At 53.6% G+C, this 26,542-nt stretch overlaps 1 protein-coding gene across 1 annotated transcript in view; it reads left to right on the plus strand.

The window, feature by feature from the left end:
- The window catches only part of NAV1 (neuron navigator 1), a 287,493-nt gene that overhangs the window by 61,980 nt on the left and 198,971 nt on the right, over positions 1–26,542 (plus strand). The window contains 2 exon segments of the mRNA XM_030561175.1: positions 22,652–23,469; positions 24,404–24,507. Coding sequence (XP_030417035.1) covers positions 22,670–23,469; positions 24,404–24,507 — 904 coding nt within the window. The 5' untranslated portion in view covers positions 22,652–22,669.

Genomic DNA, 26,542 nt, shown 5'->3' on the forward strand with positions numbered 1-26,542 from the left:
TGTCTGTTTCCCTTGGTGAGGATGTACCTGGGATGAGCACTGGTGGGTTATAGTGTAATTGATCATAACAGTGATCAGTGAGAGGACACAGGACAGTGCAGTGGGAAAAAGGATTGTGTCACCTGTGAGACAGAGCTGGGTCCTGTCCACTCTGCAGAGAAAAATGAACCTGGATCTGCTTGCTGTGTTGCTACCTGGGAGGTGAAGGATCCAGAATGGATGCAGCAGGGTTTATTGGGTAGGGATGGGCAATGTCATAGAGACTGGTACATGCATCTCAGGCACCCTCCCGTGCTGTGGGAGCACTTCCCATGATGTTTGCAGCCTTGGAGTGATCTGAGGGTCTAGTAAGCCTGTCTCTCTAGCGCTCCCAGGTCACTGCTGGAAGCCCCCCAGCACCTCCTTTCAGGAGGGATGTTGAAAAGCCTGGCAAAGTCTATATGGGCACATGGGGCCAAGGCTGGGCAGATCCTGTTAGATCTGGTGATCTCTGCCATGCCCATCCCTGTGGCATCGCAGCAGCTGGACATCAAGGTTCCACCCTGGGGGTCTGGGAGCTCCTTGAGAGCACTGATATATATCCACCTTCCAGAGCTACTGTCAGGGTGTGTGTATGCTAATGAAGCATCTCCAGCTGGCTGGCCTCCTAGGATGCAGCCATGGGCAGAAAGGGAGAGATTTCTCTGGTTCTCTAATCAAAGTAATTTACTTTCCAAAGAGCCATGGCTGAGCTTTGTCCCTAGGTACACAGGCATAGAGAGATCTCATGGCGGTTGTTGGGATCAGTGGGTGGTGCTGGTAGCCTGGGATACACCTGAAGTCACACCAGATGATCTGGTTTTAAACTCTATGGCTAGAACTGAGTGAACCATGATTTGCTGAAAAATGCAGTTTCAGGTCAATCAAATTTATTCACAAATTCAGATCAAATTCAGTACATAGTTTTGGCCCAATTTTTTTTCAAACTCCAAGGATTTCATCTAGAAATGTATCTAGATTTATTTCAAACAAACCAAAAGGATGAACAAAATACCCCAAAACAAAAAAAGAAATCACTTCCTGTTGAATCATTTCAGGTTGACCCAAGATGAATATTTTTGAACACTGAAATCAGTTGCCCACTCAGCTCTTCTCCCGAGTCCTAGTCCTCTGCTCTAACCACTGGGAAATGCAGCCTGCCAGACCACAGGCTTGCTGCATCTAGCATCCATGTGGCACAGTCTTGGTGGCTAGAACATATTCATTTCCATGCCCCATTCTTGTGCTCTCTGGTTACTGCGCAGTGCAGAGGAGTTCACCCTTGGTGGGCCATTCTCCTTAGCACAGCTTAGATCAGTCCTGGCACTCTGCTCTGGTCCCATTCCTCATGGGACGGTGGGAGGGAGAGGAACAACTGACAGAAGCATGAATTAAGACCAGCAAAACCGATCCACCATGGATCTCCTGAAAGACAGCAGACTCTGCATGCCGATTCCCTGGCACAGCAGGGAGATGTGCCTCATGCAGAACAGGCCCAATTCTGCTGCTGCGGAAGTCAATGTGAGTTTTGCCGTAGATGTCAAAGGGCTCCAATACACTCAGTGGAGATTATGACATCTCCTGCTCAGGCATTCATTCGTTCCTAGTTTTCATGCCTGGGATTCAGAGTGACTGAGACAGAGGCAGCTGCACTCACTGCCATCCCTGTTGTTCTCCATTAATTTCACACACTTTTTCTTAGTCTTAAAATGCCACCTGCAGATCGAGTTTCACTCCATCCCACTCAGAGACGGCTAGTTTCTCAGTGTGTTGCCCAGTAAGCATGCGAATAACACAGCCAGCCTGGGAGCCCTCACACCTGGGAGTGTCTCCATTGAAATCAGTGGCTATACTCACCTGAGCAAAGGCAGCAGGACCAAGCAAATAATAATTCATGTTAAAAATCACCATCACCGAGTTTTCTAATGAACTCTTGTCAGAAGAGCACACAGTATGACGTCCTGAATTCTAGGTGTTAAAGAAAAGCTGGCTGGGGTTCAGAGGGGAGGGAAAGGGATGATTTACAAACTCTAGTGTCACAGAGTCACCGGGCGATGCTCTGGAACAGCTCCCCACAAAGCCAGTCAGGACTTTGGGGAGCCTCCTCTCCCTTGGAGCAGACTTGTTCAGGGCAAGAAGCTCACGTCTTCACCTCCTGGGTCTCTCCTTGGAGCATTCAGCATCCTCTGCCCCTCCATGCGCTTCCCACAGCGAGCCTGCCCCAGCGGGGTCCTGGGGAAGCCACAGGGTCCTGCACCCCCACTTTGCAGTCAGACGTGACTCTCAGCCAGCCAGTAACACAGAGGTTTATTTGATGACAGGAACAGGGTCTAAAACAGAGCTTGTAGGTACAGAGAACAGGACCTCTCAGCCGGGTCCATTCTGGGGGCAGTGAGCCAGACCCCCGCGTCTGCACTTCCCTCCTCGACCCCAGCCAGCTCCAGACTAACCACCCCCTCCAGCCCCTCCTCCTCTGCTCCGTTCCTTTCCCTGGCCATGAGGTCACCTGATCTCTTTGTCTCCAACACCTTCAGCTGGCACCTTTGCAGGGGAGGGGCCCAGGCCAGCAGTTGCTAGGAGACAGAGTGCCAGGCATTTAGGTGCACTGGCCCTTTGCTCTGCCAGATACTTAAGAGCTGCCTAAGGGACACTGAGGCACCAACACAGTATTCAGAGAAAACATTAAGAACATTCCTAGTTCATCACACCTAGTATTCCTGACAATGTTGATTTAATTTTCTTTAATAGACATTTTCTTCCCCAGCAGCATTAGCAATCCTTGAGCTCTGCTCAGGGAAGTGAAACTGACTTGAAACTGACTAGGCTAAATCCCTGTCCCAGCAAGTGGAGACCAAAGTCGCAAAGCCCTGGCATCCATGGGGAAAATGAAGTGGATTTTTAAAAAATGCAGTTGCCTTTCATTGTCCTGGATGCTGCTAGTGGCACAGGGCTGGGCCTGGCTTAAAATACAGGCGGAGCTCTAAAATGACTGGCAGTCGGGCACCCGAATCCTCTGAAAAGCTCGGCCCTCGTTTAGATTTTGACAATGCCCCGAGGAGCTGTCCTTTCAGCACCACTAGTGACAGACCCTGGGAGCACCACCAGGGCTGGGATCCAGGGGCATTCACATCTTTCCGAGAATGTCATCTCTGATGTAGTAAGTTCTACACGCACACACACCAACACACAGGTTTGCACACACACACACACACACACACACACACACACACACACACGCTTGTGCACACATGGACACATGCACTATATCAAGCCATCATACTGACTGGGGAGGAAAGAGGCAGGTGAGATTGTTGTTGTCACTTCTGTTTTTAAAAACTTGGAGGAACTTAGATACTGTCTGTTAATAGTGGGAGCTACCTCGGCTGTGTCTCCTTCCCCAGCCCACTTTCTGTGACATCAGGTAGCAGCTGCACAATCCATTGAAATGTTAAAAACCTCCCCAGCGGGGGTCTCTCTAGGTTACTCCAGGTTTGATCACTATTCGCTTTTTCCAGCTGCAAGCAGCTGTTACCTCTTCATTTCCCGACAGTCCCTCCTGATTGTGTCTATCCCTCATATTTAGTTGGAGGGATTCACGAGCCCAAGGGACAGGTAGGCACCTGAAAGTCAGTGGGCATTGTGTGCTAACTCCCATACGTGCCTGTGACCCTCTCCCCTTGGCCCTCCATATGGATGATGGGTATTTGTTTTTGGATGTCAATTTGCCTTTTCAATATTTGCAAAGCAGAATGCAGACCAGCCTCATGCAGAGAAAATGAAGAACATACATTAAAGCAGAAACACCACTAGCTGGGGGCAACCCCTTGAAATAGAGCCAGAAAGCTAAAGAAAGAATCACCGTGCTCAAGGCTGCTGGGCTATAAGAAGAAATCCCTATGGACAGCGCTTGTTAAGGTCACCTGGGAACTCTCACCAGAGCAATGCCCCTGTACCTGGGGAGAAGGGCTGACAAGTTGGAGAGGTGCCAGTCTCCTGGCTCTGTTTGGGGTTAGTTCCTTCCAGTGTCTGTCAGAAATAGGACACTCTCTTAGTAGGATGCTAGCGTGGTCAGACTGTTCCCAACAAGGAGGATTCCCAGTGACCTCAAGGGGGGCAGAGTTAAGCCAATGCCTAGCACTGGAATGGGTTACCTAGGCAGGTGGTGGAATCTCCTTCCTTAGAGGTTTCTGAGGTCAGGTTTGACAAAGCCCTGGCTGGGATGATTTAGTTGGGGATTGGTCCTGCTTTGAGCAGGGGGTGGGACTAGATGACCTCCTGAGGTCCCTTCCAACCCTGAGATTCTATGATTTTATGAGTCTAGTGGTTTGGAAAATCTTTTACTTTAAAAGGGGCATCCCAGTAAAATGAAACCTGGCCTGTGATAGCCCAGGCTAAGCCCTTGGCACCTTCAAGTCAGGGGTGCCAGGCTCATGTGCTACCCCCATCCGCTGATGTTTTCCAGATGGTTTGGCAGTGTTGGGGGCCCAACCGGGGATACCTCACACAGGCCTGTTTTTCAAGGGCTGGTGCCCAGCACTTCCTGGAAACCAGGCCCTATTAAGGGCTCGCAGGTTGGGGCCCCCATCACTAGTCACTTTTGGAAACACTTGCCATCCATAGCAGGGTCATCATCAGCCAAATACGCCACTGGCTACAAGCAGCAGAATTACATTTCCCAAGGCTGACTTGGGGCAGTCATTAGCTGCCTCAGCTTCCTCTGCCTTAATTGGCTTAGATGCCAGGTTGCTATGTGGGCACCAACAGATTGGCTTAGAACTGGGGCTCAGCGTGGAGAGGGACAAACATGGTGGGAAGCAGGTGTGTATATGAGATGAGGAGAGGGGGCTGGGCGTAAAGGCCTTGGTTCTGCACCTCCTCAGCTGTTCTGTATCTGTGCCGTGGTAGTGCCTATGAGTCCCTGTCATGCACCAGGCTCCATTGTGCTAGGCACTGTAAAGACACTGAACAAAACAAGTGTTCCAAGGGGTCCTGGGAGACCTGCCTGCCTGCGTCTCTCGGGTTTCATCTCTTTATCCTCACTCCCCGTCACCGGCGTGTTTTAATCAGAAGCCTGCCGGGAGCATGGAGGCTAGACTTCAGTTTTTCAGAGGCCCCTGTAAAGAGATGGCTAAGAACACTTTTGTGTTAACCTGACACTCCCCGTGTCTCCATCTTGTTGAGTCTCCAACTCTCTTCCCATCTCAGCAGGAAAGATCTCTCTCTCTCTCTCTCTCTCTCTCTCTCCTGCCCTTGTCTCTGCCTCCCCCGCTCCATCTGCTGTTGTTTATTATTTAGTCTTGTCAACACACAATTTCATTCTGTAGGAAGTGGCACAAAATAAGTCATTGTGTTGTAGTTGCAAGTGCAAAATGCTGTAATAATCTTAGTGTGAGCACACCGCTGCCCTCTAGTGTGGCAGCCTGAACTGCTCATTCATGGCCCTGCTTTATCCACTAAATGATACTGCCTCCTGTCATACAGCAACTTTCTCCACATTCCCACCGACCTCGGTCCCTGTCCCAAGAGGTTAGCAGAGCACCCGTCACTAGCAAATCTCATCCATTTCTCGATGCATTTACGATGTGCTCATCACCGTGGTAGCTAGGTGCCAAAGAGACCATTTTAAAAGCTACTTTTATCCAGCAGGCTCAGCCTTCCTGACCCTCTGCTGCTGCTTCCAGCCATTTCTAAGCAAGGATTTTTGTTTTCAGTTGCTTGTTGCCTGGTGTAGGACTCCTGGCCATTCCCTAGTTACAGTCAGTGTGAGAAGGCTGGTGCAGGCTGAGCATACTGCAGTTTGAACACATCCTGATCTCCACTGGAAGGGAGTTTCACAGTCAAAAGCTCAGCGGTGAATCCTGGGCTGTCCACTTGGGTGTCCCTGCTAACTGCAGTGGGTATATGGTTTGCCTGTCCATGACAGCTAGTCCCACTTGAGGAAGGGCTTTTCAAAAGTGACTAGCGATTTGGGGTGCTCAGTTTCTGCAAATGCCCAGCACTTTGCCTCTGGGAATCAGGCTTCTTCAAAGTACCTCAAATTGGGCACCCAAAATCACTCTTGAAAATCTTAGTCTCTAAAGAATGAGGATCTTGCAGTAGATCTGATGAGGCCAGTGGGAAGCATGACACGATGGGCACTTGCTGTCTGTGTGGGCCACTTGGTGATTCCACAGGGCTCACACAGAGCACCTTGCAGTGGTCTAACCTGGAGGTGAATGAGGCATGAATCCCGGTACAATCTCCTAACCAGATTGAGACAGGCAAAGCCCTGAAACGGCATTCTAGCAATCAGAGGGCACATGCCCTCAGTGGCAGGAGAGATCAAAGTTCTGGTCGAGTCCTTGAAATTCTTCCCTCTTCCTAGCAGTCTTGCTTCAGTTCCCTCTGGAATATGCTTGAGCCAGCTGCTCTCCATCCGAGTCCAGGTCTCGCACAGCCCCTGGGCAAGGAGCAGTCCCACTGCTGAAGGGAGAGGACATACTGTCCCTGGTGGGGGCTGCCTGCCCCCACAGCTCCCAAAGCTGGGCCTGCTACTGAGATTTCTCCTGTCTGGCCAGCTCAGGGTGGTGCCCGGCTGGTGGGACATGCCCTAGAGCACAGGGCCAGACATCTGTCTCCTTTCCTTGTGTTTCATTCTGGCCCCACGTCCCTTGCAGGTCAAGACCCCCATTCCCATGAAAAAGCATCTTGCAGTCTTTCCAGTGTCCCCTCACACTGCTCTGGGACAGGCGGCAGCGCTGTTGCTCATCTTGTAAAGAGGCAGCACTCAGGCCCAGAGACCCTAAGGCCCAGATCATCAAAGGGATTTAGGTGCCTAATTTCCATTGAGGAGCTGGGCCTATGGGACTGGCCCAAGGTCACACAGGGAATCAGTGGTGGGATGGAACGCAGGTCTCTTGAGTCCTGGGCTAGCACCCTAACCACTGAGCCATGCTGCTGGCCTACTTGGGCTATTGCTGCCAAATGATGTTCCTGGCTTCCTGTCCTGCTCCAAACTCTGTTGTAGGGCTTGATCCTGACTCTTCTTCAGAAGTAACATGATCCAAAACACGGATTCCTCAACTGGCTTCCTCCTCATCCAGCCCTTGGTCCAACTCCCTAGTTCTGACTCCGTCTCTTCATGCATGCCCATTGCTTCCACGTATCCTGCGGCCGCACCTCATCTCCTGACTGTTCGTCTCTGCAGCTGCCACTAACACCGTGATCCCCTTCAGTGAGATCTATTCTTGACCAAGCCCCCATCCAGCTCTCTGCCAGTCTGCTGCCAGTCATGAACATCTCTTGCTTTTTGCTAATAGAAATTCAGAAGGCCAGTGCCAAAGCAAGGGGAGGATGACCTAGTGGTTGAGGCCCTGGCCTTAGACTTGGGAAATCCGGGAACAGTTCCTGGTGTGTAATCTCAGGCAAGCCCCTTAAATAGCCATTTCAGAAGGCTCAGTATCTGTGACACAGACTGGCTTTTGCAAAGAGATGCATGTATTGAGTGCTGGGCAAATCTGAGCTTGAGCATCCCAGTGGGAACTGCTGAGTGCCACCGGCCTTTGGAAATCTGGGCCTCAGCTCCCCACCTGTCCAAGGGTTAGTGCAAGTTAAATCCATTCACATGCAAGGGTGACAGGGGCAGGATCAGGACCCAGACTGAAAGAAAACAGGGTTCTGAAGATTGCCATTTTTCTTGGCCCCATTGCTATGAGTGCCCCCCAGGGATAGCTCAGTGGTTTGAGCATTGGCCTGCTAAACCTAGGGTTGTGAGTTCAATCCTTGTGGGGGCCATTTGGGGATTGGTCCTGCTTTAAGCAGGGAGTTGGGCTAGATGACCTCCTGAGGTTCCTTCCAACCCTAAACGTCTATGGGTCCCCAGCCCCCATGGTTGTATGTGTTGTCCCAATCTCAGACTCAGCAGATTGCTCTCACACTCCTCCCCAATGTTCCCAACTTCTCGCTGACCCATGGCGTAAGAGTCCAGAAGTAGCTGCCAGTTTTTGAGCTCCTCCGGTTCATTGTGCAGTAATGCAGAGCTCCCATGTACGGGTCTCTGCAGAGCCCAGCACAGGCCTGTGCTAATGCTGGAAATCGGGGACTGGAGCTGGGTTGGGCTTCAGCTGGGTGAGATTCTGTGGCCTGCATTGTGCAGGAGGTCAGACTAGATGATCATAATGGTCCCTTCTGACCTTAAAGTCTATGGGTTTGGGATTTGGCTTTAAAGCTGACTCAGGGGTAGGATTTGGGTCTGACAGAGCTGGAGTCTTGTGTGCTGGCCTGGCCAACTCCACCATATTTCAAAGCCCCGTTGGGTCTGACCCAGACCCAAAGACCCCGCTGTGGGTTTGGATCCAGGGATTTGAATCTGAGTTGCCCCCTGATTCAGCAGGGTTCAGAGTGGAGGTGTCTAGCAACCCCAAATGGTTCAGAATTGGGTCTCTGTCTAGCTAGGCCCCCAAAAGTCCAAATGCCCATGCAGCCCTCAGCTGACCTGCCCCAGCCTCATACATCGGCACAGCGGCTCTGGATCTCCCCGCAACAGGATCTTCCATGAGATCCCTGCTAACTCCTGCTTCTGTTTGGACTACAGATGCCGAGGGGATCGTAGCATCCTGGGGCTGCTGGGCCAGATCCCAACCTGAGTCCAAAGCACAGAGGCAACTCTGTAAATGAAAGTTAATGGGAGGAAAGAGAGGTTACCTGAACATCCCAGAGCCCTCAGGTCAGAGCAAGGAAAGGTTTATTTGAACTGGTTCCCTCTTGCCTCTAATTAAAACAACTCTGAAGGGTTTGTAGCTCCCAGCTCCCAGTGAAATCATTGCTGCTAATGCATGAGAACACTTAGATCTTGTCTGATAAATAAGACCTTTCTTTCCGTGACTCAGTGTGTTACCCGGAGTCCCTCCAAAAGCCCTGCCGGTCATATGATTTAGCCCCCAAGGGCCTTTGAAAACTAGATTTCCTGTTAATTTAGCTGAATGTAGCCTGATGAAATGAAAAGCCCATGGACATCGCAGGACGTGCAGGCTGGGATTTGCATTCCCTTAGCCTGCTGTGCTTTTTAAAGATTAAATACACTGCCAGTCTGATTCCTCTACTGGATTACAGATGTCCTTTCAGCCGTTTTTTTTTGCAATCTCTGAGCTGTAGGCCCTGATGCACCCTGAAAGCCTGACCTATATTTCAGTTCTCACACAGGCTGGGGAGATTCCAAATGAGCCCCCTTTTTTGCAGCAGGTGACTCTAGGCTGGCTTTAGCTGGCAAACTGGGATCGTAGAAGTAGAAGAGGTTGGAGAACATCACGGCAGAGATTCCTCCAATCTCCCCTACATCTTCCTGCTTTCCTCCTCTCTGTCTTTACAGTCTTCTAATCTCCCTTGGGAAGGGGCCATGGTTGTAAACGGCCCCAATCACAACATCCTGGCAACGTCGCTCATTGCAGTTTCCAAGCTGTTCACTTTAGCCCGTTCAGGAACGGAACCAGCTCTCCAGGTGACCCTGTGCACTGCACAGACAGCGGCGGATACAGGGAGCGTCCCCAGTTCCCAACTCACGTGACCCACGTGCACGAGAGCAGGGATGTTTGGCAGCAGAGGAGAAATCCAAACTTTCCTGGTGCTGAAGGGCTCCAACAGGCCAAGTCCACCAAGAACTTTACAATAACATTTCCAGTGGGCTTCACTCGCCTGCAGCACTCAATGGCTCTCTGGCTGCTTCCTCCAACTAACTCTGAGTTTGCTAAGGCAGTGGTTCTCAAACTGTAGGTCACGAGCCTGTTTTAATGGGGTCATCAGGGCTGGTGTTAGACTTGCTAGGGCTCAGGGCCGAAACCCAAAGGTTTCAGCCCGGGGTGGCGGGGCTCAGGCTTCAGCTGCGCCCCCACCCCCTGCAGGGCTCAGGTGGGCTCAGACTTCGGTCCCCCTTCCTGGAGTCCTGTAGTAATTTCTGTTGTCAGAAGGGGGTCAATAGTGGGCAGCGGGGAACCGCTTCGCTCCAGAATGTGCCGACTCAGCAGGACCAGTTAGCCCATGCGAGGAGCACAAGTGTCAAGAAAAAGAAGGTGCAACTAATGCTGTGCAGCACGGGGCTAATGCTGGCCCAGGGCGCAGAGCAGAGCGGGGAGCATGGTGTGAGGGGTGTACACATGGCACATGTGCACACACCAAGGGCATGGCACAAAGAAAAAGAGGCGTGGCTAGAGCTGAATGTCCCTCCCCTCCCCCGTAGGCTTGCTTGAAATCCACACAAGGGTTTCTCTAGGCAGCTTTGGTTTACATCTATTGGCCGGTGTGCCAGCGTGGGGGCACCAAGCACTGCTCTCCCTGGGGCGGGGGCAAGGGCACTTGGAGTGAGGATTGCCAAGCCGTGACAGAGCCCTGCAGGGGCAAGGCGTGGTCACTGGCGGGAGGCAAAGAGAAGGATGCTGAATGGAGGCTCTGCAGCAGACAGCTGGCCCCTCCAGGAGGGAGCTCTGCATGGGGCCGGAGGCTCACAGAGCACCTTGCTGCGCGCACAGGCTGTGCTCTGATCACATTGCACCATACAGCCTGGTGTGGGGAGCAGCCTGCGGGATGCCCTGTGGGGAGCTTTTAGGACTGCAGGTGTGTGGGAATAATAGCCTGACCCACACGTTGATTGGGCTGGCTCACCACCTGTCTCAATGCCCCCCACCCCCCCTACACAAGCTTTGCAGCTGGGAAGTCCCTGATGCTCAGTCATCCCGCTGGGCTAACTGGTGCCAGTATCGGCCATGGCCCTGCTAAGGCGGCTGTCCTGCCCTGGGCTGTTCTCTGCTGGTTGCATCTCCACCTAGGCTCCCCAGTTCCGGAGGGCTGAAGCCATCCCAGAGGCCTTGGTTGGGGGCATGTTTGAGGGCATGTGGGGCTTTGACACCAACCCGAGCACAAGGCATGAGATTTGCCCAAGGCACGGGCACCATTTCAGTCAGCAAAGGCAGCTTTGAATGGGGCCGAAGTGGGTGTCTAAGCTTGATGCTACTCTCTCCACCAGGGGAATTACCCCCAGAGAGGGGACTGGGCCCTAAGTGTTAGGGGGAAACATCCTTCAAACCTAGGGACTGGAAACTGGTTCCAGGAAAATCAGAACCAACCCAGACCTGCTCCCAGGACTCAGGCCCAAGTGGAACCTTGATAGAGGTTTGGAAAAGTTGCTATCACTTTTTTAAACTCAATTTTTGCAGCTCTTCCAGCCATTCTGTCCCGTTTGGGACCAGCAGCCAGAAAGCCCACATACTGCAAGGGCCTGCACTCCCAGCCTCCAGCTCTGGAATCTACAGGGAAACCACAGCCTGAATTTTGGAGCCAAGAGTTCTGACCAGACAGACCCATGTGGCTGGATGCTCAGTCTGGCAGAGGCTCTGACCCTCTGGGGAAGCTCCCAAACTACAAGTCTTTTGTTCTTTTTCAACGCTCCTTATTACTCATGAAGCTCTTCTCCATCATTGACCAGCTAGTCTCCTTGTGCAGTGCTTCAGCTTTGTCTTTCAGTGATGGTTTCCTCACTGGCTGGGACCAAGAAAGGGTAAGAGACCTACTACTCCTACCACCTAAAGGAAATCTCCACTATCACAAGATGGTGAAGGCCTGTGTTTTCTGTGCAGGAGGAGGTTTATAACCCCAGCTTTGCACGTGGCTGTGATTTACCCACTGAGAGTATCTGTAGCACATGGATTTGTTATAGGAAGTATCATTGCATGGGGGGGAAACTGAGGCATGAGGCAGTCAGGTGACTTGGCTGTGGCCGTGCAGGAAGTCAGTGTGGGATCAGAACTCGGGAGCCCCTGCTCGCACCTCTAGACCCATTCTCCCTCCACAGAGACTTTCTGGGTCTGCCCTCATGAAGCAAGCGCAGCTGGGGAAGTGAACTAGCAAGAGCAGCATTTTTCGACTGCCAGGGACTTGGCGCGTTCCCTCTGGCTTCCTCCAGAGTAACTAGCTCTCCCCGCCCCCCCAGATGGAGCCAGCACTGACAGCCAAGACGGCAGCTGGGAGAATGGGTGGAGGGAAGGAAATTAAACCAGGGGAAATAGTCATAAGGGGCGAAATTAAAAAACAAACCCCAAAGAAGCCCAATTTGTAGTGAGCCGTTGAAGAAACTGATGCTCATCTGAGGGGCTGGCAAAGCTGCTTCAGACAGGTTAGCATGTGAATTAGCTTAGCGGTGCTGAGACCCTCCGACTCCCTGCCCGCCTTGCAGAGCAGGAGCCAGTGTGCCGGGGAGGGATGTTTGGTCAGCGAACATCTGGTGAGAAATGGGATTTGCATTCCCAGATTTTGCATTCCTCTGCGTACGGCCTATGAGGAGCATGTGAGAGGAGGCTGCTTAGCCCAGGGCTCTGGTGAGTCAAATCCCCCCTTTCTCATTCTCCTATGTAATGTGCCTCCTGAATGCAGGCGGGTGGCACTTAGCCCTGGGCTGCAGCTCAGGATGTTTGGCTGCAAGGAGCTGGGATGCAGGGAGCTGCCGTGCAGGCAGGGAGCTCTCTCCCGGGAGGCTGCAGTGCAGTGGAAAGTGGCTGCAATGCAGGCGGTCCTGTGCGAGTGGAAGCAATGGGCTGTTGCAATGGGCTGCAGTTCTGTGACAAGAAAGCTTGAGAAGCGGACAGTGGGATTAAGAAGAAAGTGACCTCCCATAGTGGTTTATTCTTCCTTTCTCTTGTTTCATCTCCTTTACCGCATTCGTGCATGTAGTGTCCGAGCGGCCCATGAACAGTCACGGGTGGCGCCAGGAGGCTGGGGAGTGTTTTCCCCATTTCACAGATGGGGAAACTGAGGCATGGACTTGCCCACAGAACCAGAAACAGATCCTGGGTTCTAGTGCAATGCCTTCTCCACAGGCCCATTCTTCTGCCCCCTTGCTTGGCAGAACGCTGCTCGTTCCATGCTGGGCCCCCCTGCATGGTCGTATTTCCTTTTGCTTGCCTAGCCCAGCCCCTCACCAAGCTGTACAAACTTGCCGTGAGCTAGGAAAGCAAAGGGAGGGGCTGGGCCAGTCCTGCTCAGCCTCTCATAGCTACCACTTCTGTGTAGGCCCAGGGGAAAGCTGAAGCAAAGGGAGGGGCTGGGTGCGGCTCATTTGCATGCCAATATCCAGCAGGCTTTTCGAGCACTCCTTGTGTCCATAATGGTTCATGAGCTGTGAGCCATACTTGCATAGAAGGGTTCACAGCCCTCTAGCGTGCTGTGGAGGGAGCAGCGTTGGGCAGGTTTCCTGCTCGGAGTTGGACAGTGACACTCCAGTTAGTGTGGGACACAGAGACTTCTAACCCAGCAATGATGGTGTGGGTGTGAGACTGGACAATGGGCCGGTTTGTGGGGGGGAGGGGGAAGCTCCCTGCGAATGGGAGGGAGGGAGGTATTGGGACTAGGCATGGAGAGGTGGGGGGGGTTGGGGGTTCATACTTGCTGCCCAGGCCCGTTGAGAGAAATTTGGAGTCCTAGCACATCCCGTTTGCTGGGGCATCTCCCCTTGCTCCTGCACTTCATTTACACAGATGTTACAGTGGTTTCTGGAGCAGCTCTCAGCTCAGGGCCCTGATACAATTGTTCCCCTTCCCCGCCCCCTTGTCAGCACTGCCTGGGCCCATTCCAGTCACTCTAGGTTCCACTCACTGCTCCCTGGTGTGATCCTGGGCACCACAGCCCCTCCAGGTCCCTCTGTCACCTCTGCCCTCACCCCAGGCATATGCGAGTTTACATGGGGGAAGATCCTGCCCCCACCCGTGCTGTCACCCCGGGTACAATAATGCTTCCTTTAGCATGCGCTCAAGGAGTTAACTAGATCATTCATCCACAGCATTATCAGAATGTCTGGAAATGCTCAGCAAAGCTTCTAGTAACTCTGCCCCCTGTTTCCCCTCCCCGGCCTTAACCTTAACTCTGCTCCTTGTTTCCCCTCCCCCGCACCATTCCTAACTGCAGTCGCATGGCCTTTCACATGGCATCCACCCCTCACACCTAGGTTAGGAGCAGGAGGGTTGTGCCAGGAAGGTCAAGTAGGAGTAGAGGGAACCTGTATGTCCCATGTAGCTATTCTAGTGTCGCCCAGTGGTGGAGGGGCCTGTGTGCAGGTGGATGCTAAGGTAGCACTGCAGGCTACTGGATAGGAATCAAGAGAGGTGGCATCTTCTCCTCGCCCTCATTGGCTCTGATGCTTGCTGTGGCAGAGACGCCGTGCTCCAGTGGGTAGAGCATCTGGGTGCGGGAAAGGCACAAGGCTGGTGCAGTGTGCTGTGGGATCAGGATGCTGGCCTGGCATGGCTCCTGTTATACAGGGCTATAGTCATGGAGCACTAGATTTATGGCCACAAGCTTGTGGCTCTGGTCTCCTGTGGGGTCACTAGGTGCTACTGGAATATAAATAACGCTAAGGTGCAAGGTAGTGGAGAACCATACTGCCCTAACATTGCTAATTCGGCTTGGCATTTTGCAAGCTGCATCCTCAGCTGCAACTTCAAGAGCATCGAAGCAGGAGAGACCAAGTGCTTTGCATTGGAGCGGGTCAGAGGCTGGCTGGGAATGCGAGAACGTGGTGCCCATGCCCCTGAGCCACTTGTATCCATCTCGCCACCTGCCCATTGTCCCCCGGCAGAGACAGGGGAAATGGGCAGCCAGGGCTTCAGGGACGGGAAGCGTTACTGCAGGCCAGCTGTGGCTGGCAGGCTTCCCAGCTGTGCTCCGCAAGGCCTGTAATCTGAGCGCATTCCTGGGACCAGCAGAGGGCTTCCCTGCACATCTGTCCTGGGCGGTGCTTGGACAGGACAAGAAAGAGGCTCCTAAGCAGGGGAAAGTTTCCCCACCAGCCTGTGCGGGAGAGCGCATTATCCCAGCCCCTGGAGACCCTGCCTAATGATGCTCAGGCTAGGAAACTACAGGGATGCGACAAGACAGACACCCGGGCCAGGCTCAGGGAGAGCGAACAGCTCCAGCTGGCTGCCCCTTCTCCAGCACAGCAGAGAGCTAGAAGGCTGGAACAGGCAGTGTCAGCACGTAGCAGGTCCCCCCAGGGATCTCACGACGAGAAACGGATTGCGTGCAGCAGGAATCGTAATATATACTGCAGCTAACAGCATCTCCTGGGGGTCACTAGGACAGGGGAGGCTCCCAGGGCTAGTGCACAGGAGGAAGCCCAGATGTAGGACAGAGTCATCAAATGCTTGTTAACACAGCAAAAATGCAAGGTCATCCATCGAGAAGGAAGAAATGCAGGCCAGACCCACAGACTGGGGACTGTGTCCTGGAAAGCAGGGACTCAGACCATCTTTAGGGGGGCCAGAGCAGATATGCGTGCCCGGCGTGATGCTGCGGCCAAAAGCACAAATACAATATCTGAGCATTTCGACGGGAGCGGCGAGCAGGAGCAGGAAGGTGACTTTACCTCCATGTGCGGCACTGGGGAGACTGACTCTGAAACGCTGCATCCAGTTGTGGGGCCCACAGTGTTTGAAAGGACATTGACAAATGGGAGCAGACACAGAAGAGAGCCACCAAAATGATTCAAGGGCTGGAGAAAATGCCGGACAGCGCCAGACTTGCTGTGCTCGGTCTGTTTAGCTGATCAAAAAGAAGAGTGAGCAGTGCTGTGTGTACGTACCTTCCTGGGGAGAACACAACAGGTATTACAGGGCTCTGTAATCTAGCAGAGAAAGGCAGGAGAGTCAGTGACTGGAAGCTGAAGCCAGACAAAGAGCCAATGTTTAACTGTGAATCATTGGAACAAACTCCCCCGGGAAGCGGTGGAGTCTCCATCTCTCAATGTCTTTAGATCCGGCAAGGACACCTTTCTGTTGAGCTCAGCACAGGGGCAACTGGGGGAAACTTCCTGGCAGGAGGTCAGACAAGGCGAGCTAATGGTCCCTTCTAGCCTTCAATGCTGTGAATCTCTGGCTGCAGGGGTTGGTGACAGGCCTGTTGCCTCCAGGGAAGCAGCTCCAAAGCAGCCCACATCAGGGACGGAAAGTTGTTCCCCTCTTTAGATGTGGTTAACACACTCCCGGACACAGCCCCTGTGAAATGAGCTGTCAGGTTTCAGACCACATCACAGTTGCTGCTAATTGGCTCCCTTTCAGCTCTAGCCGTTGGCCCTCCAGCATAGTTTGCAGGAAGCTCGCACTAGTCTTCCTTGTGCTGCACTTGTTCCAGAGATGTACAGAGACTGTCGGGCTCATCTCCTGGCCCCCTTACGTTCACACACGCACAAGCTCTCCCAGGCCAAGAGGTGTCAACCCCCTTCCTTGTGCACGCCATGGGCTGGTATAATCGCACAAGGAGCACCAATCCCATCCTGGTTCCGCACTGAAGGGGGAAATTCACCCAGATGCACCTCCGGGCTTGACGAGAACGAGTGGGAAATCGAAGTGCAGCCAGGCTGAATAGCAGGAGCAATAAGATCCGCAAGGCTCCAAAAGACAATGAGAGAAGAGGCTGCCACAGGCACCCTCCCCACGGCACGCCGTGGGCTAGCAAAGCTGCCTGCCCCTCTGCTCGGAAATGCTCCTTTGCGAACTGGATCCTGTTCATTGATGCAACTCGATGCCGTGTGAATGTGGGGATCTCCAAGCAGCTGCGCTGAGAATCCCTTTTTGCCACCTGCACATCCTGAATTACTTTCGTCTCGAGCATGTAAGCTGATCTCAGGAGCAAGGGTTAACGTAAACCGCCAGCGTGTGGTGGGGCCAGTTCCAAGATGATGTATGGGGTGAGTTGGACTCCGCCATCTTCATTCTGCTCTCAGTTCTGCCCCCTCAACACTGAGAGCCCAACGCAGCCTTTCATACTGACTAACCCTCCCTAGGACTCCGCTGAGCCAATGCACCCCCACTCACCAATGGGGGAGGCTGGCAGCTGGCATGCCACGAAGGCAGAGCATGCTGCTGTTACCCCTCTTCACCCACGCAGTTGGCCAAAGTTTGTGGGTCCGGCAGGTTGTTTTTGCTAGGAGAAGAACATGATAGTGGAGTCAGGTATTATGGTTGACAATCCTCCAGGATTGGCCTGGAGTTTCCTGGAACTGGCATTGATCACTCGCTGACTATTGAAAGCAACAAGCAACCCAGGAGATTTTAATGCGATATTTTAAGACAATGACATTATGTCATGTTGGGATGCAGGGTGGCGGGGGGAAATCTCCCGGAATAACTTCAGTCAGAGTTGGCAACCCTATTGGGTATCCTTGGCACCATATTGTTTATTTACAAGAACGTAAATAAAGTCCTATTTCCCTGAACATAGCAGGGCTCAAGCTATAGGAGTTAGTTTCTGTGCTCATATCTCCAACTACACTTTCAGCCAATACTTGGCCTAAAAGCTCTCTCCCTAGGCTTTTCTCAGGGTCATGCTTGTTTAGGTTGTGTCTTAAAGTTCCTTGCTGCCTTCTCCTCCCTTCTCTGGTGTTTCTCCCCTTCTCTGTCCCACATACCCCCACCTCCAGCCAAAACCCTCCACCCCCATCATGCCACTTACTGAGCTGACTCAGATGTGCCTTACCTTTGTTTTGGGTGCTGACCTGCCTGCGTTTTGGGTTGAAGCTCCCTTTCATATCTGAATTTTATCCCACAGCCTACACTCTACACTCACCTGTTTCACCCAGCCCCAAGTGCTATCACACACTTTACAAAAGGGGAGAGGGACCTGCATTCACTTACCCCCTTCTGTTAGCTGCTTCCTCCGCTACGCTCCCCTCCTCCATTTATCACATACACTCTTGTAGGCCCTGGCTCTGTCTGCTGTAATGGAAGAGGCACATGGCTGGCTCAAGACACAGTGGGTATCCCAACGCCACCTGGTTCATACTCCTTTAGCATCCATAGCACTAACCTTGCATTGCCCCGGGCACTGCTGGCCTCATTCTCTGTGCATGGTCACAGGGCCCTCTGTCTTTTGCTGTGGGATGTCATGGGGCAACAGCCCAGATTGTCCCAGAATGCACTGGATGCAAACACAATTGGGCAGTGTGGCTGGCACGGATACAGGAGAGGAAATTATGGAAAAGAGGCTGCGTGGCCACAACTTTGTCCTATGGGGTCAGATGAGAGAGAGAGTCTTAACCTGAGCAGAGGGAGCTGCTAGCAGGAGATGTGAAGCCTAAAGCAGATTTGCTAAAGGAGCCAACCAGAGATACCTGGCATGGGGCAGGCCCTCGCCCGTCATGCAGCTGGTTCCTTAGAAGGGAGCTGAAGCAGTTTGGGGGGCAGGGCCTGAGAGCTGCAGAGGAAGCAGGTAGAGTGGGGCAGATAAGAGAGGCTCTGTGAGGTAAGCTTTGTGTGCTCCCTTGGCTGTGAGGTAAGAGCCGTGCTCTAGGACAGCTTGGGGACTCTGTGAGTGACTGGGGGAAGTTCCCTTTTCTGCTTGTGTTTGAGGAACTTTGTGAATACAGAAACCAGCCCCCAAGCAGGGCTGTGAGTGAAGGAGAAAGACTGCATGGGGCTGAAGGAGCCATGCCCCCGAAGATGGGGAAATGGGGTAGGCACTGTAGAGGTACCCCTGGCCATAAGGTGGGGTTTGAGTGGTGGCCATGCTGTCACACCGGGTTACAAAGCAGCACTGATAGGACCAGATCCTCTGTTGGTGTAAATGAGTATTGCTTCATTAAAGGGAATGCAGCTGCCTGTATTTACACCAGGTGAAGATCGGGCCAAGAGCATGGACTGGCCCTTAGATTCCCTTAGAGCAGGGGGCTCAAATGGGAAGATGATGTGTGTGAGTTGTGTGGCTAATCTACCCAGGGAAATTGACTGTGTGGACAGGCTTATTCTGGAGTAAGCATGTTCACACTAGATGTTATACTGATCAGTTTCCACAAGCCGTCATGGGGTCTGGTTGGTTTAACATACACACAGACAGGGGCTGAGGAAAGTGATGCTTCCCTTTGCTAATTTCCTGGAGTCCAAGGCCGCTGGGATGGTCTGGTCTGACCTCCTGCATAGCACAGGCCACCGAAGCCTCCTGTGATCTCTGGTACAAAGGGTGTTGTAGAGCCAAATCAGCCTTTGGACTGCACCTGGCACAGTGCCTAGATACGTTGGTGACTGGCCCCCTAGAAATGCCTACAGCAGATGGCTGGAGGGTGGTGCTGTGGGTCACTGGTGAAATAGACCGTATGGGACAGGTTTTCCAATGAGCTTGGCATGTTGGGGTCTGAGCTCTTCTGCAAACCTGCTTCTACGTGTGCCAGGCCCCCAAGTAAGCAGGTAGCTGTTCCCATGTCTGACAGAACTTGGGGATAGCGGGGATATAGGTTAATCTGTTTGCAATAAATCAGATCTTGCTTTGCTTAATTCTCCACCCAGCTTGGTGTTCAGCGCACAACGCATTCAGCTCCTCTTCAGGGCAGCACATAAGGACTCCAGGGGCTAAACAGCAATGGAGTTTAGGGCCAGCGGTGCTCTTTTTAGGTGGATTACGGCACAGAGTGGTTGACAGCTGTCTTGCAAACCTGCCTGAGTCAAGGAAACCAGGAGGAGCGATCTGTTCCCTGACCTGGGCTTGATGGCGGCTGCCTCCTCTGGGATCATGGCCCCAAGGGCAAACCAGAATTCAGATCACTAGGAGTTTTATTGGATCCCTGAAGCAGAGCAGGTGCTGGGAGTCAGAAAGGCTATCCTCTCTTTCTGTTCTGCATCTGTTCCCCTAGCCTGGCTAAGACCAAGTTTCCTATTTGTGCTCGTCTTGTTAGATCCCTGATTTCTGTCTATGTAAATATTTGCTCTGTCGTTGTAGGATCGAGCAGCTCACCATCAATGGCTTAACCCTCGCATGTGCCAGGAGGTAGGGGAGTTATGCTCTAGGGATTATTGTGGGGCAGGTCTCTGGCCTGCACTATACAGGGGTCAGACTAGATGATCACACTGGTCCCTTTGGGCTTTGGAATCTATGAAGCTGGTTTCACAGCTATGGAACTGCTGCACAGGGCAGGTGAAGTGATTTGCTTCAATTGGAACCCAGGTCTCTGGGGGCCCTTCAGGCCTGTGTCAGAGCTGAGCTGTGCTACACCCAGCCTCTGCTGGACCTTGTGCCAGGTACAGCAGGAGTCTCCTGCTGCAGGGGCCAGGTGGCCCTGAATCTGAGATCACAGTCAGCCTTGGGCAGCTGTCTCTCTCTGCTACATCTGAGCTTGAGGGGAATCAGAGGCCAGTGTGCTGCTGCTGGAGTTGCATCCGCCTGCACCGTTCGGTATGTGCCGACAACTTGGGACATGCAGCACACAAGATCCCCAGAACGGTTGCAAGTCCTGTCTCCCGGCAGCCCTTGCAGGGTGATACAAGCCTCTCTCTTTGTTCTGATAGGCCCGGTTGAGCGGTTCTCTGTTGCCTGCAGACAGGAGCGGCACCAGGGTTTTTGGCGCCCTAGGCGCAGGGCCGGCTCACCAGTCCCGCAGCTCCGTGGACCTGGCACAGGCGTGCCTGCGAATGCTCCACCGGAGCCGCAGGACCAGCGGACCCTCCGCAGGCACGCCTGCGGAAGGTCCACCGGAGCAGTCTGCCACCCTTCTAAATCCTGGCGCCCTAGGCAACCGCCTAGGTTGCCTACATGGGAGCGCCGGCCCTGCCTGCAGGTACCCAGCTGGCAGTACCCACCCAGGTGTGCTTGAATACAATATTTTCTGCTGGGTAGAGTTTGTTACACAGCCTGTGTCCTGAGACACTTCGTAGAGTTCAGTGATAAATACAGGAAAGAGGAGAAACCCTTGGGGCAGAGATAAGGGAGAAGAGCTGTGTGTTCAGATGAGATTTAGACAGAGATGGCCAATGCAGGAACTCTGGGGGAGTGCAATGCTGCAGTGGAGAATGCTCTTGCACCCCATCAAAAGGGGACAGGGAGGAGGCCAGCACTAGCTGATCTGAGAGAGCCTGGCTCCTGGCAGGAGACGCAGGGAGCTTGGAAGCTTAGCAGAGCACTCGACCCTGCTCGTGTTCACCTGTCCTGGCTGACTGTTTGCCGCTGATTTCACAGAGAGCGAGAGAGTGCTTTACACTTAGCCCTCTTCAGATCCATTGTTGCTTTGAACCCCAAACCGGGTCGTGACCTCAATTTCCTGTAATCTGACTAAAGTGCTGGGGGTGAGCGATATGGACTCAGGGCGGCTTCTTAATGGAAATTGAATTTTTGCAATCGTTTCATCTGCCCGTTTTTCTCTGGCATATGAAAGGAATTCCTCTCAGCCAGTCGAGAGCTCAGACGGTGACATGTTCTGTGTGGCTGGGCGTCATCCCCTGCTTTCAGCTGCAAGGGACCACGGGGGACAGGTGAGAATCCCCCTGAAACGTGGCTCGAGTGAGAGGATGGAGAGGAATCGTGTAGAAATGGATAATCAGGGAAATGGCCATTGTGTTCTGCCACTGTACTGGGGTCCTTGGGTGCCCCCCTCCCGCCCCCGCCGGCATTGTGAAAAGGGGAACCTCAAAAACAGCAGTGGGACCCCGCTCAGGCAACAGACCCAGATCCCAACTTGCCCATAGGTCTGTGGGGTGTGGATCACAAACGGAGCTTTGTTCAGACCCATCCTCAAGACGGGGGCCAGCTGCAAGTTGTGAATCTGGAGTTGGATGTTGCCAAAGTTTTGGGTGGGTTTGGATCTAGGAGAGGGTTGGTGCATGTGATGCCATGTTTGCTTGCAATATATTACCCAACCTTTAGGTGTCTCTGTGCTATGTAATGTCCAGAGAGGGTATGGTCCATGGTGAATGAGCACAACAAAGCTGGAGCTCAAGCTGTGTGGAAGATTGTTTGTGTCTGTAGTTGTAGCTAGGACACCAGTTTACGAAAGACTGTGATGCCATAGCATAGATCATGTCTCTGGCGTATTCCTGCTCCAAACATTTTTTGGGAAGCACCTAGAAGAATGGATCTTGAATGTTTCTGAATGAAGTAACCCTCTTTTTTAGTGCTTCCTGCTGATTTTTCCTGCTTCTGTCTAAGCCAGAAGCATCCCAGGTGAAGTCCCTCTTGCCGTTGATTGGGATGAGCTTTTAGACCAGGGCCAGTGGTCTATCCTTGTGGGGAAGGGGTAGGCAGGGCTGATGAGAGATGCTGTTACTGCCATGAGATCAGATCCAGAGGGCAGCACTGGGGCTCCTGGCGAATTGGCTGTAGGGTCTTGGGTGTCAGAGGACACCCCTGTGCTAATGAGAGAAGCAGGGCCCCTGAGCCAGCTCCCTTCGGCTGGGCCAGCTCAGGGTGCCCAAGGAGTGGTGCCCTTTCTGTGATCATGCTCTCTCCAGGCTGTAGCCGGCAGACATCACAGCCTCTCCATTGCCTGGATTCTGCAGTCAGTTCCCCGAGGTCCAAGCAGAGCTCCAAAATATAGTCCTGGGGTAAAGGATACAGGGTAAATGGCTGGGTGTGAAAGGGACCCCTTCCCCTCCAGCAGAGTGGGCTGAAGAGGGGTAGCCTATTACACAGATCTTTAAGGGATCCTGAGGCCAAGGAAAGGATCCTGTTGCCAAAGGGCAGGCTCACGGGCCTCCTCATTAGTCCAAACCCCAGCAGTTCCTCTGCTCCCCCTAGTCTGAACACCACACTGCCAGAGGGGCCCCTCTAGCACCCCGTCTAGGAGCATCCCCAGGGCATCTCTAACCCCTGTTCGCCCCCAAGCCCAGCCTTAATTTGCTCTGCCTTTCTCTTCCCTCCCCAGCCCACAGACCCTCTGACGATGAATGGGATGGCCAATGTGAACGTGACCGGCCGGAGCCATTATGCGTCTGCTATCCCAGTGCCACGTGCTGTGTCCCAGAGCAAGCTGCCCCCGAGGCAGAGCAGCCTGGGGGCCCCCCCTTCCCAGCGGGCAGCGTCACCACGACTGGGAAAAGCGCCAGGCTGCATTAGTGGCCCAGCAGCCAAAGGCTCCAAGCTGAAGAGCCTTTCCAGAGCCCCCGTGGAGGCCGGGCCTGGGCCAGAGACAGCAGAGCCATTGGAGTGCAAAAGGGCCGATGGGGTGGAGTCTGGCCTCAGCCAGAGCACTAGGACTCCAGGCAGCAGCCCCCGGGGGGGCCCGAAGGCGATGCCTCGAGCGACGGGGGCTCCTAAGAAGGCTCTGGTTCAAGGGACAGAGAGAGAAAAGGAGAGTCTGAAGCCCGGAGAGGCCTATAGCAGCCACGGCGCCAAGAAGGGATTGGGGAAGCCGAGTGGCACTGCTGAGCTGGCCAAGACCCCTCAGCTGCAGGGGAAGAGCCCATCCCGCTTCAGCCTGTGCAGTGAGTCTGGGCTGCCCAGCACCCCTGAAGGATCCAGTGCCAAGAGACCCCAGAGCTGCCCAGTGAAAGGCCAGTGGGTATCGGAAGCCCTCTGCAAAGGCAGTGGGGTGCCCAAGGCAGCCAAGGGCGAGGACAAGTCCCCAGGGATCTCACTGGGCACCAGCAGCCCCATGCAGAATAAGGAGCCGGCCATCAGCTTCTCCTCAGTCCCACAGCAAAGTCACCCGGTCACTGCCACCGTGGCACCCTTTCACTACCGGTGAGTTCCCTGCCCGGCAGCGTGCAGGGCACGGGGCTCCTCTGCAGGGAGGAGCATCTCATCTTCCCCTCCCCTGACTCTTCCCACCCCACACAAACCACGGGACCATCTGCCCATGCCCCTTGTTAGCACTGGGAGCATTTGCAGGGGTGGGGTGGGCTCACAGCATGGGGCTTGGGGGGTGGCTTTCAGAGATCTCACTAACTCTGGTGTAAATCAGGAGTAACCCCCTGTGGAGCCAGTGGCAGTGGCACTGGTCTCAGTAAGAGAAGCACCAGACCCAAGCCCTGATCTCATTAGACCCATAAGCATCACATCACTGACCTCGTGGAAGGAACAAGGATCCGACACATGTTTAAACACCCTCAATCCATAGTGAGTCCCATGCCCATTTCCAAATCCGAAGGCCACAAGGGGGGCCAGATGGGCTCCCTGCTGGAATCAGATGCTGGGCCCTACCTCCCAGCCAGGAGAGGCAGCCTGGCCACCAGCTGTACTCTCCACTGGCTCCTTGCCCTCACCCTTTCTGTCATGGTCCCCTCCAGCTGTGGGGCCCAGATCTTCTGGCTTCCCCTGTCGCTGCTACTGGCGTGGGGCCAGTTGAGTCTGCTGCCTGGCAGCCCAATTTGCTTTCAGTCCCCAAATAGCTGGGGAATTAACCCCTACCCCAGGGGACTACCCTGCATCTCCAGAGGGTGCTTTTCATGCATACATGACAGTAGCCCTCTTGGCCAACACCTGACATGGCGGATTGAACCAGGGATCTCCAGAGCTCAAAGCAGCAGCTGCTACAGCTTGAGCTAAGCAGCCCAGATGTCCAGCTTGAGGGCTGTAACAGACTCACATCCCCTGTGGAGTGGCACAGAGGGGGACCCATAACACATTCACCGCGGGTCACACATGCACTGACCCTAACTCCTCTCTCTGTCTCCAGGCTGCAGGGAGACACGGAGAAAAGTGAATTCTCCCAGGAGGAGCGCACGTGTGAGGAACCGACCAGCCCTGCAGATGTGCCTGGACTGGGCTTCCCAGGCTTGGGTGAGTCAAACTAGGATTCACTCCTCTAGGGACTGGGGTGGGGGAGCAGCATGTGGGACCTGAACAAACAGCTCTGTCATCGGGTGAGGGGGCTAGGAAGGAAGGAGCCAGCGGCCGTATTTTAGGGTAACTGACTGACTAACTCAGCCAAATCTGGCCCTTGGCAAGGCCTGGTGGAACACTGAGGTTGCTGCACTCGATGGCCGGGGGCAGTGGGTTGCAGCTGGTTGGCTTTTGCAGCATAATGAGAGAGAAAAATCGCGACACCAGGTAATTAGCTCGAAATGAAGCCGCCGTCAGTGCATCATTACCTGCTAAACCCTGCGGCTATGTGCTGGGCCTGTTGGGGTGTTTAATGAGTGCTGGCAGCAGGCCGTGCTGGGTAGCGCTCGTCGTTGGCTGGGGATGCTATGACAGAGTGGATGTGCTCACACCAGTTGTGCTGAGTGTTTTTTCTGAACCGGGTCCAGATGTCAGTGGTTTTTACAGGTGCCTGGGTTCTAGGTCTGCCATGGGGGGAGAGGGCGCAGGGAGCCCAGGTGGGCCTTTGTGACCTGGATGGGTTGCAGCCAGGCTCCAGGGCCTGGTCCTCCACCAGTGCTGAATGGATGTAAAACACTGCCATGCCGGCAGGGTAGCTGCTATGAACAATGCCCAAGGTGCTGGGGAAGGGAAAGTCAGGCCCTGAATGCAAGGGGCAGGGAGCGTTAGCACCAGTAGGCACTCTACAGGGGCATCTCCATGTCCCTTGCCTCTTCAGCACCTATTAGTGACTGGGGGAAGACATGCAAGCTAGGTCTGACCCTGCTGCCATAGCTGTCAGTGACAAAACTTGTGCTGGACTCAATGGGAGTTGGACTGTCACCTAGGAGCCATGCTGCCTGCTTCTAATACCCGGGAAAGGCTCCTGCTGCCTGCTTCTAATACCGGGGAGACGCTCCTGTGATTGCTGCTGGTTCTGTGGCCCTCTGCACTTCCCAAAGCGGCGCTGGGGCTCTGGAAGGCACACAATGACAAGATGTTTGTATTTCTCTTGCCTGTCAGTTTGACATAGTTTTGGCACGTAGATGGGTCTTGTGGAGGGAGAAGGAGCAGACGCTGCTCTCACATACACCAGAGGACTCTTTTGTTATTTTAACAGAGTGACGCTGGATTTACTGTGGTGTAAAGCAGGACAGGAATCTGGCCCTGCAATTCCAGTGAGTCACATCAGTTCCACTCGTGGTCAGGGAACTGATCAGCCCCTCCGGAGCTATCTACCGCCTCTGCCTTTTGCTCATGTCCATTTCACTCCTGCTCTGAGTTATCACCACACGGCCTGAGGTGGCTGCCAGACCGTCTGTGGGGAGAAGGTCTTTCCAGCCACCCCATCCATGTGGTGTATTTATCATGCCCTTTGATCAGGGGTGGGAGGTGCACAGGAAAGCTGTTTTGCACTGATTGAAATCTGCCCCAGACTCGGACCCAACTCAGCCTGAACAGGAGAGTTTGGTTCATTTTTTCAGTAATGGTGCGGGGCTCTAGCCTTCTGGGTTTCAGCCAGTGACAGCCATGGAACGACCGCTCGCTTGCCAGCCCGTTTGAGCCAGCAGTGCTGAATTTCTCATGGGTAAATCTGAACTCATAGATTCATAGATTCTAGGACTGGAAGGGACCTCGGGAGGTCATCAAGTCCAGTCCCCTGCCCTCATGGATGTGTGGCCCGATCTCAAGACCAAAGGGGTTCGGGCACGTTCAGAAAAGAATCAGAACCATGGGGTGCTACTCTGACCTGAACCATTTGGGGCAGAAAGCCCAAATCCTGCTGGCGTGGAGTGTTTGAACATTGGGCTGGAGCGGCCTTATCTCCCAGATGGAGAGAATAGGAATTGAGGAGATGCTGCCCCTGGCGCAGGTTTGGGCCTTGCATATAAGCACACTTTTATCTCTGGGTGCCCATCCCTTGGGAGAATCTAATCAGAAATCAGAGCCATGCTTCTGAGTTGGGCTTCCCCACTGGTTTGATCTAAGAAGCCATGTGATGTAGGAGACTGAA

The sequence above is a fragment of the Gopherus evgoodei genome, chromosome 4 (assembly GCF_007399415.2).
Source record: "Gopherus evgoodei ecotype Sinaloan lineage chromosome 4, rGopEvg1_v1.p, whole genome shotgun sequence".
Classification (NCBI taxonomy): domain Eukaryota; kingdom Metazoa; phylum Chordata; order Testudines; family Testudinidae; genus Gopherus; species Gopherus evgoodei.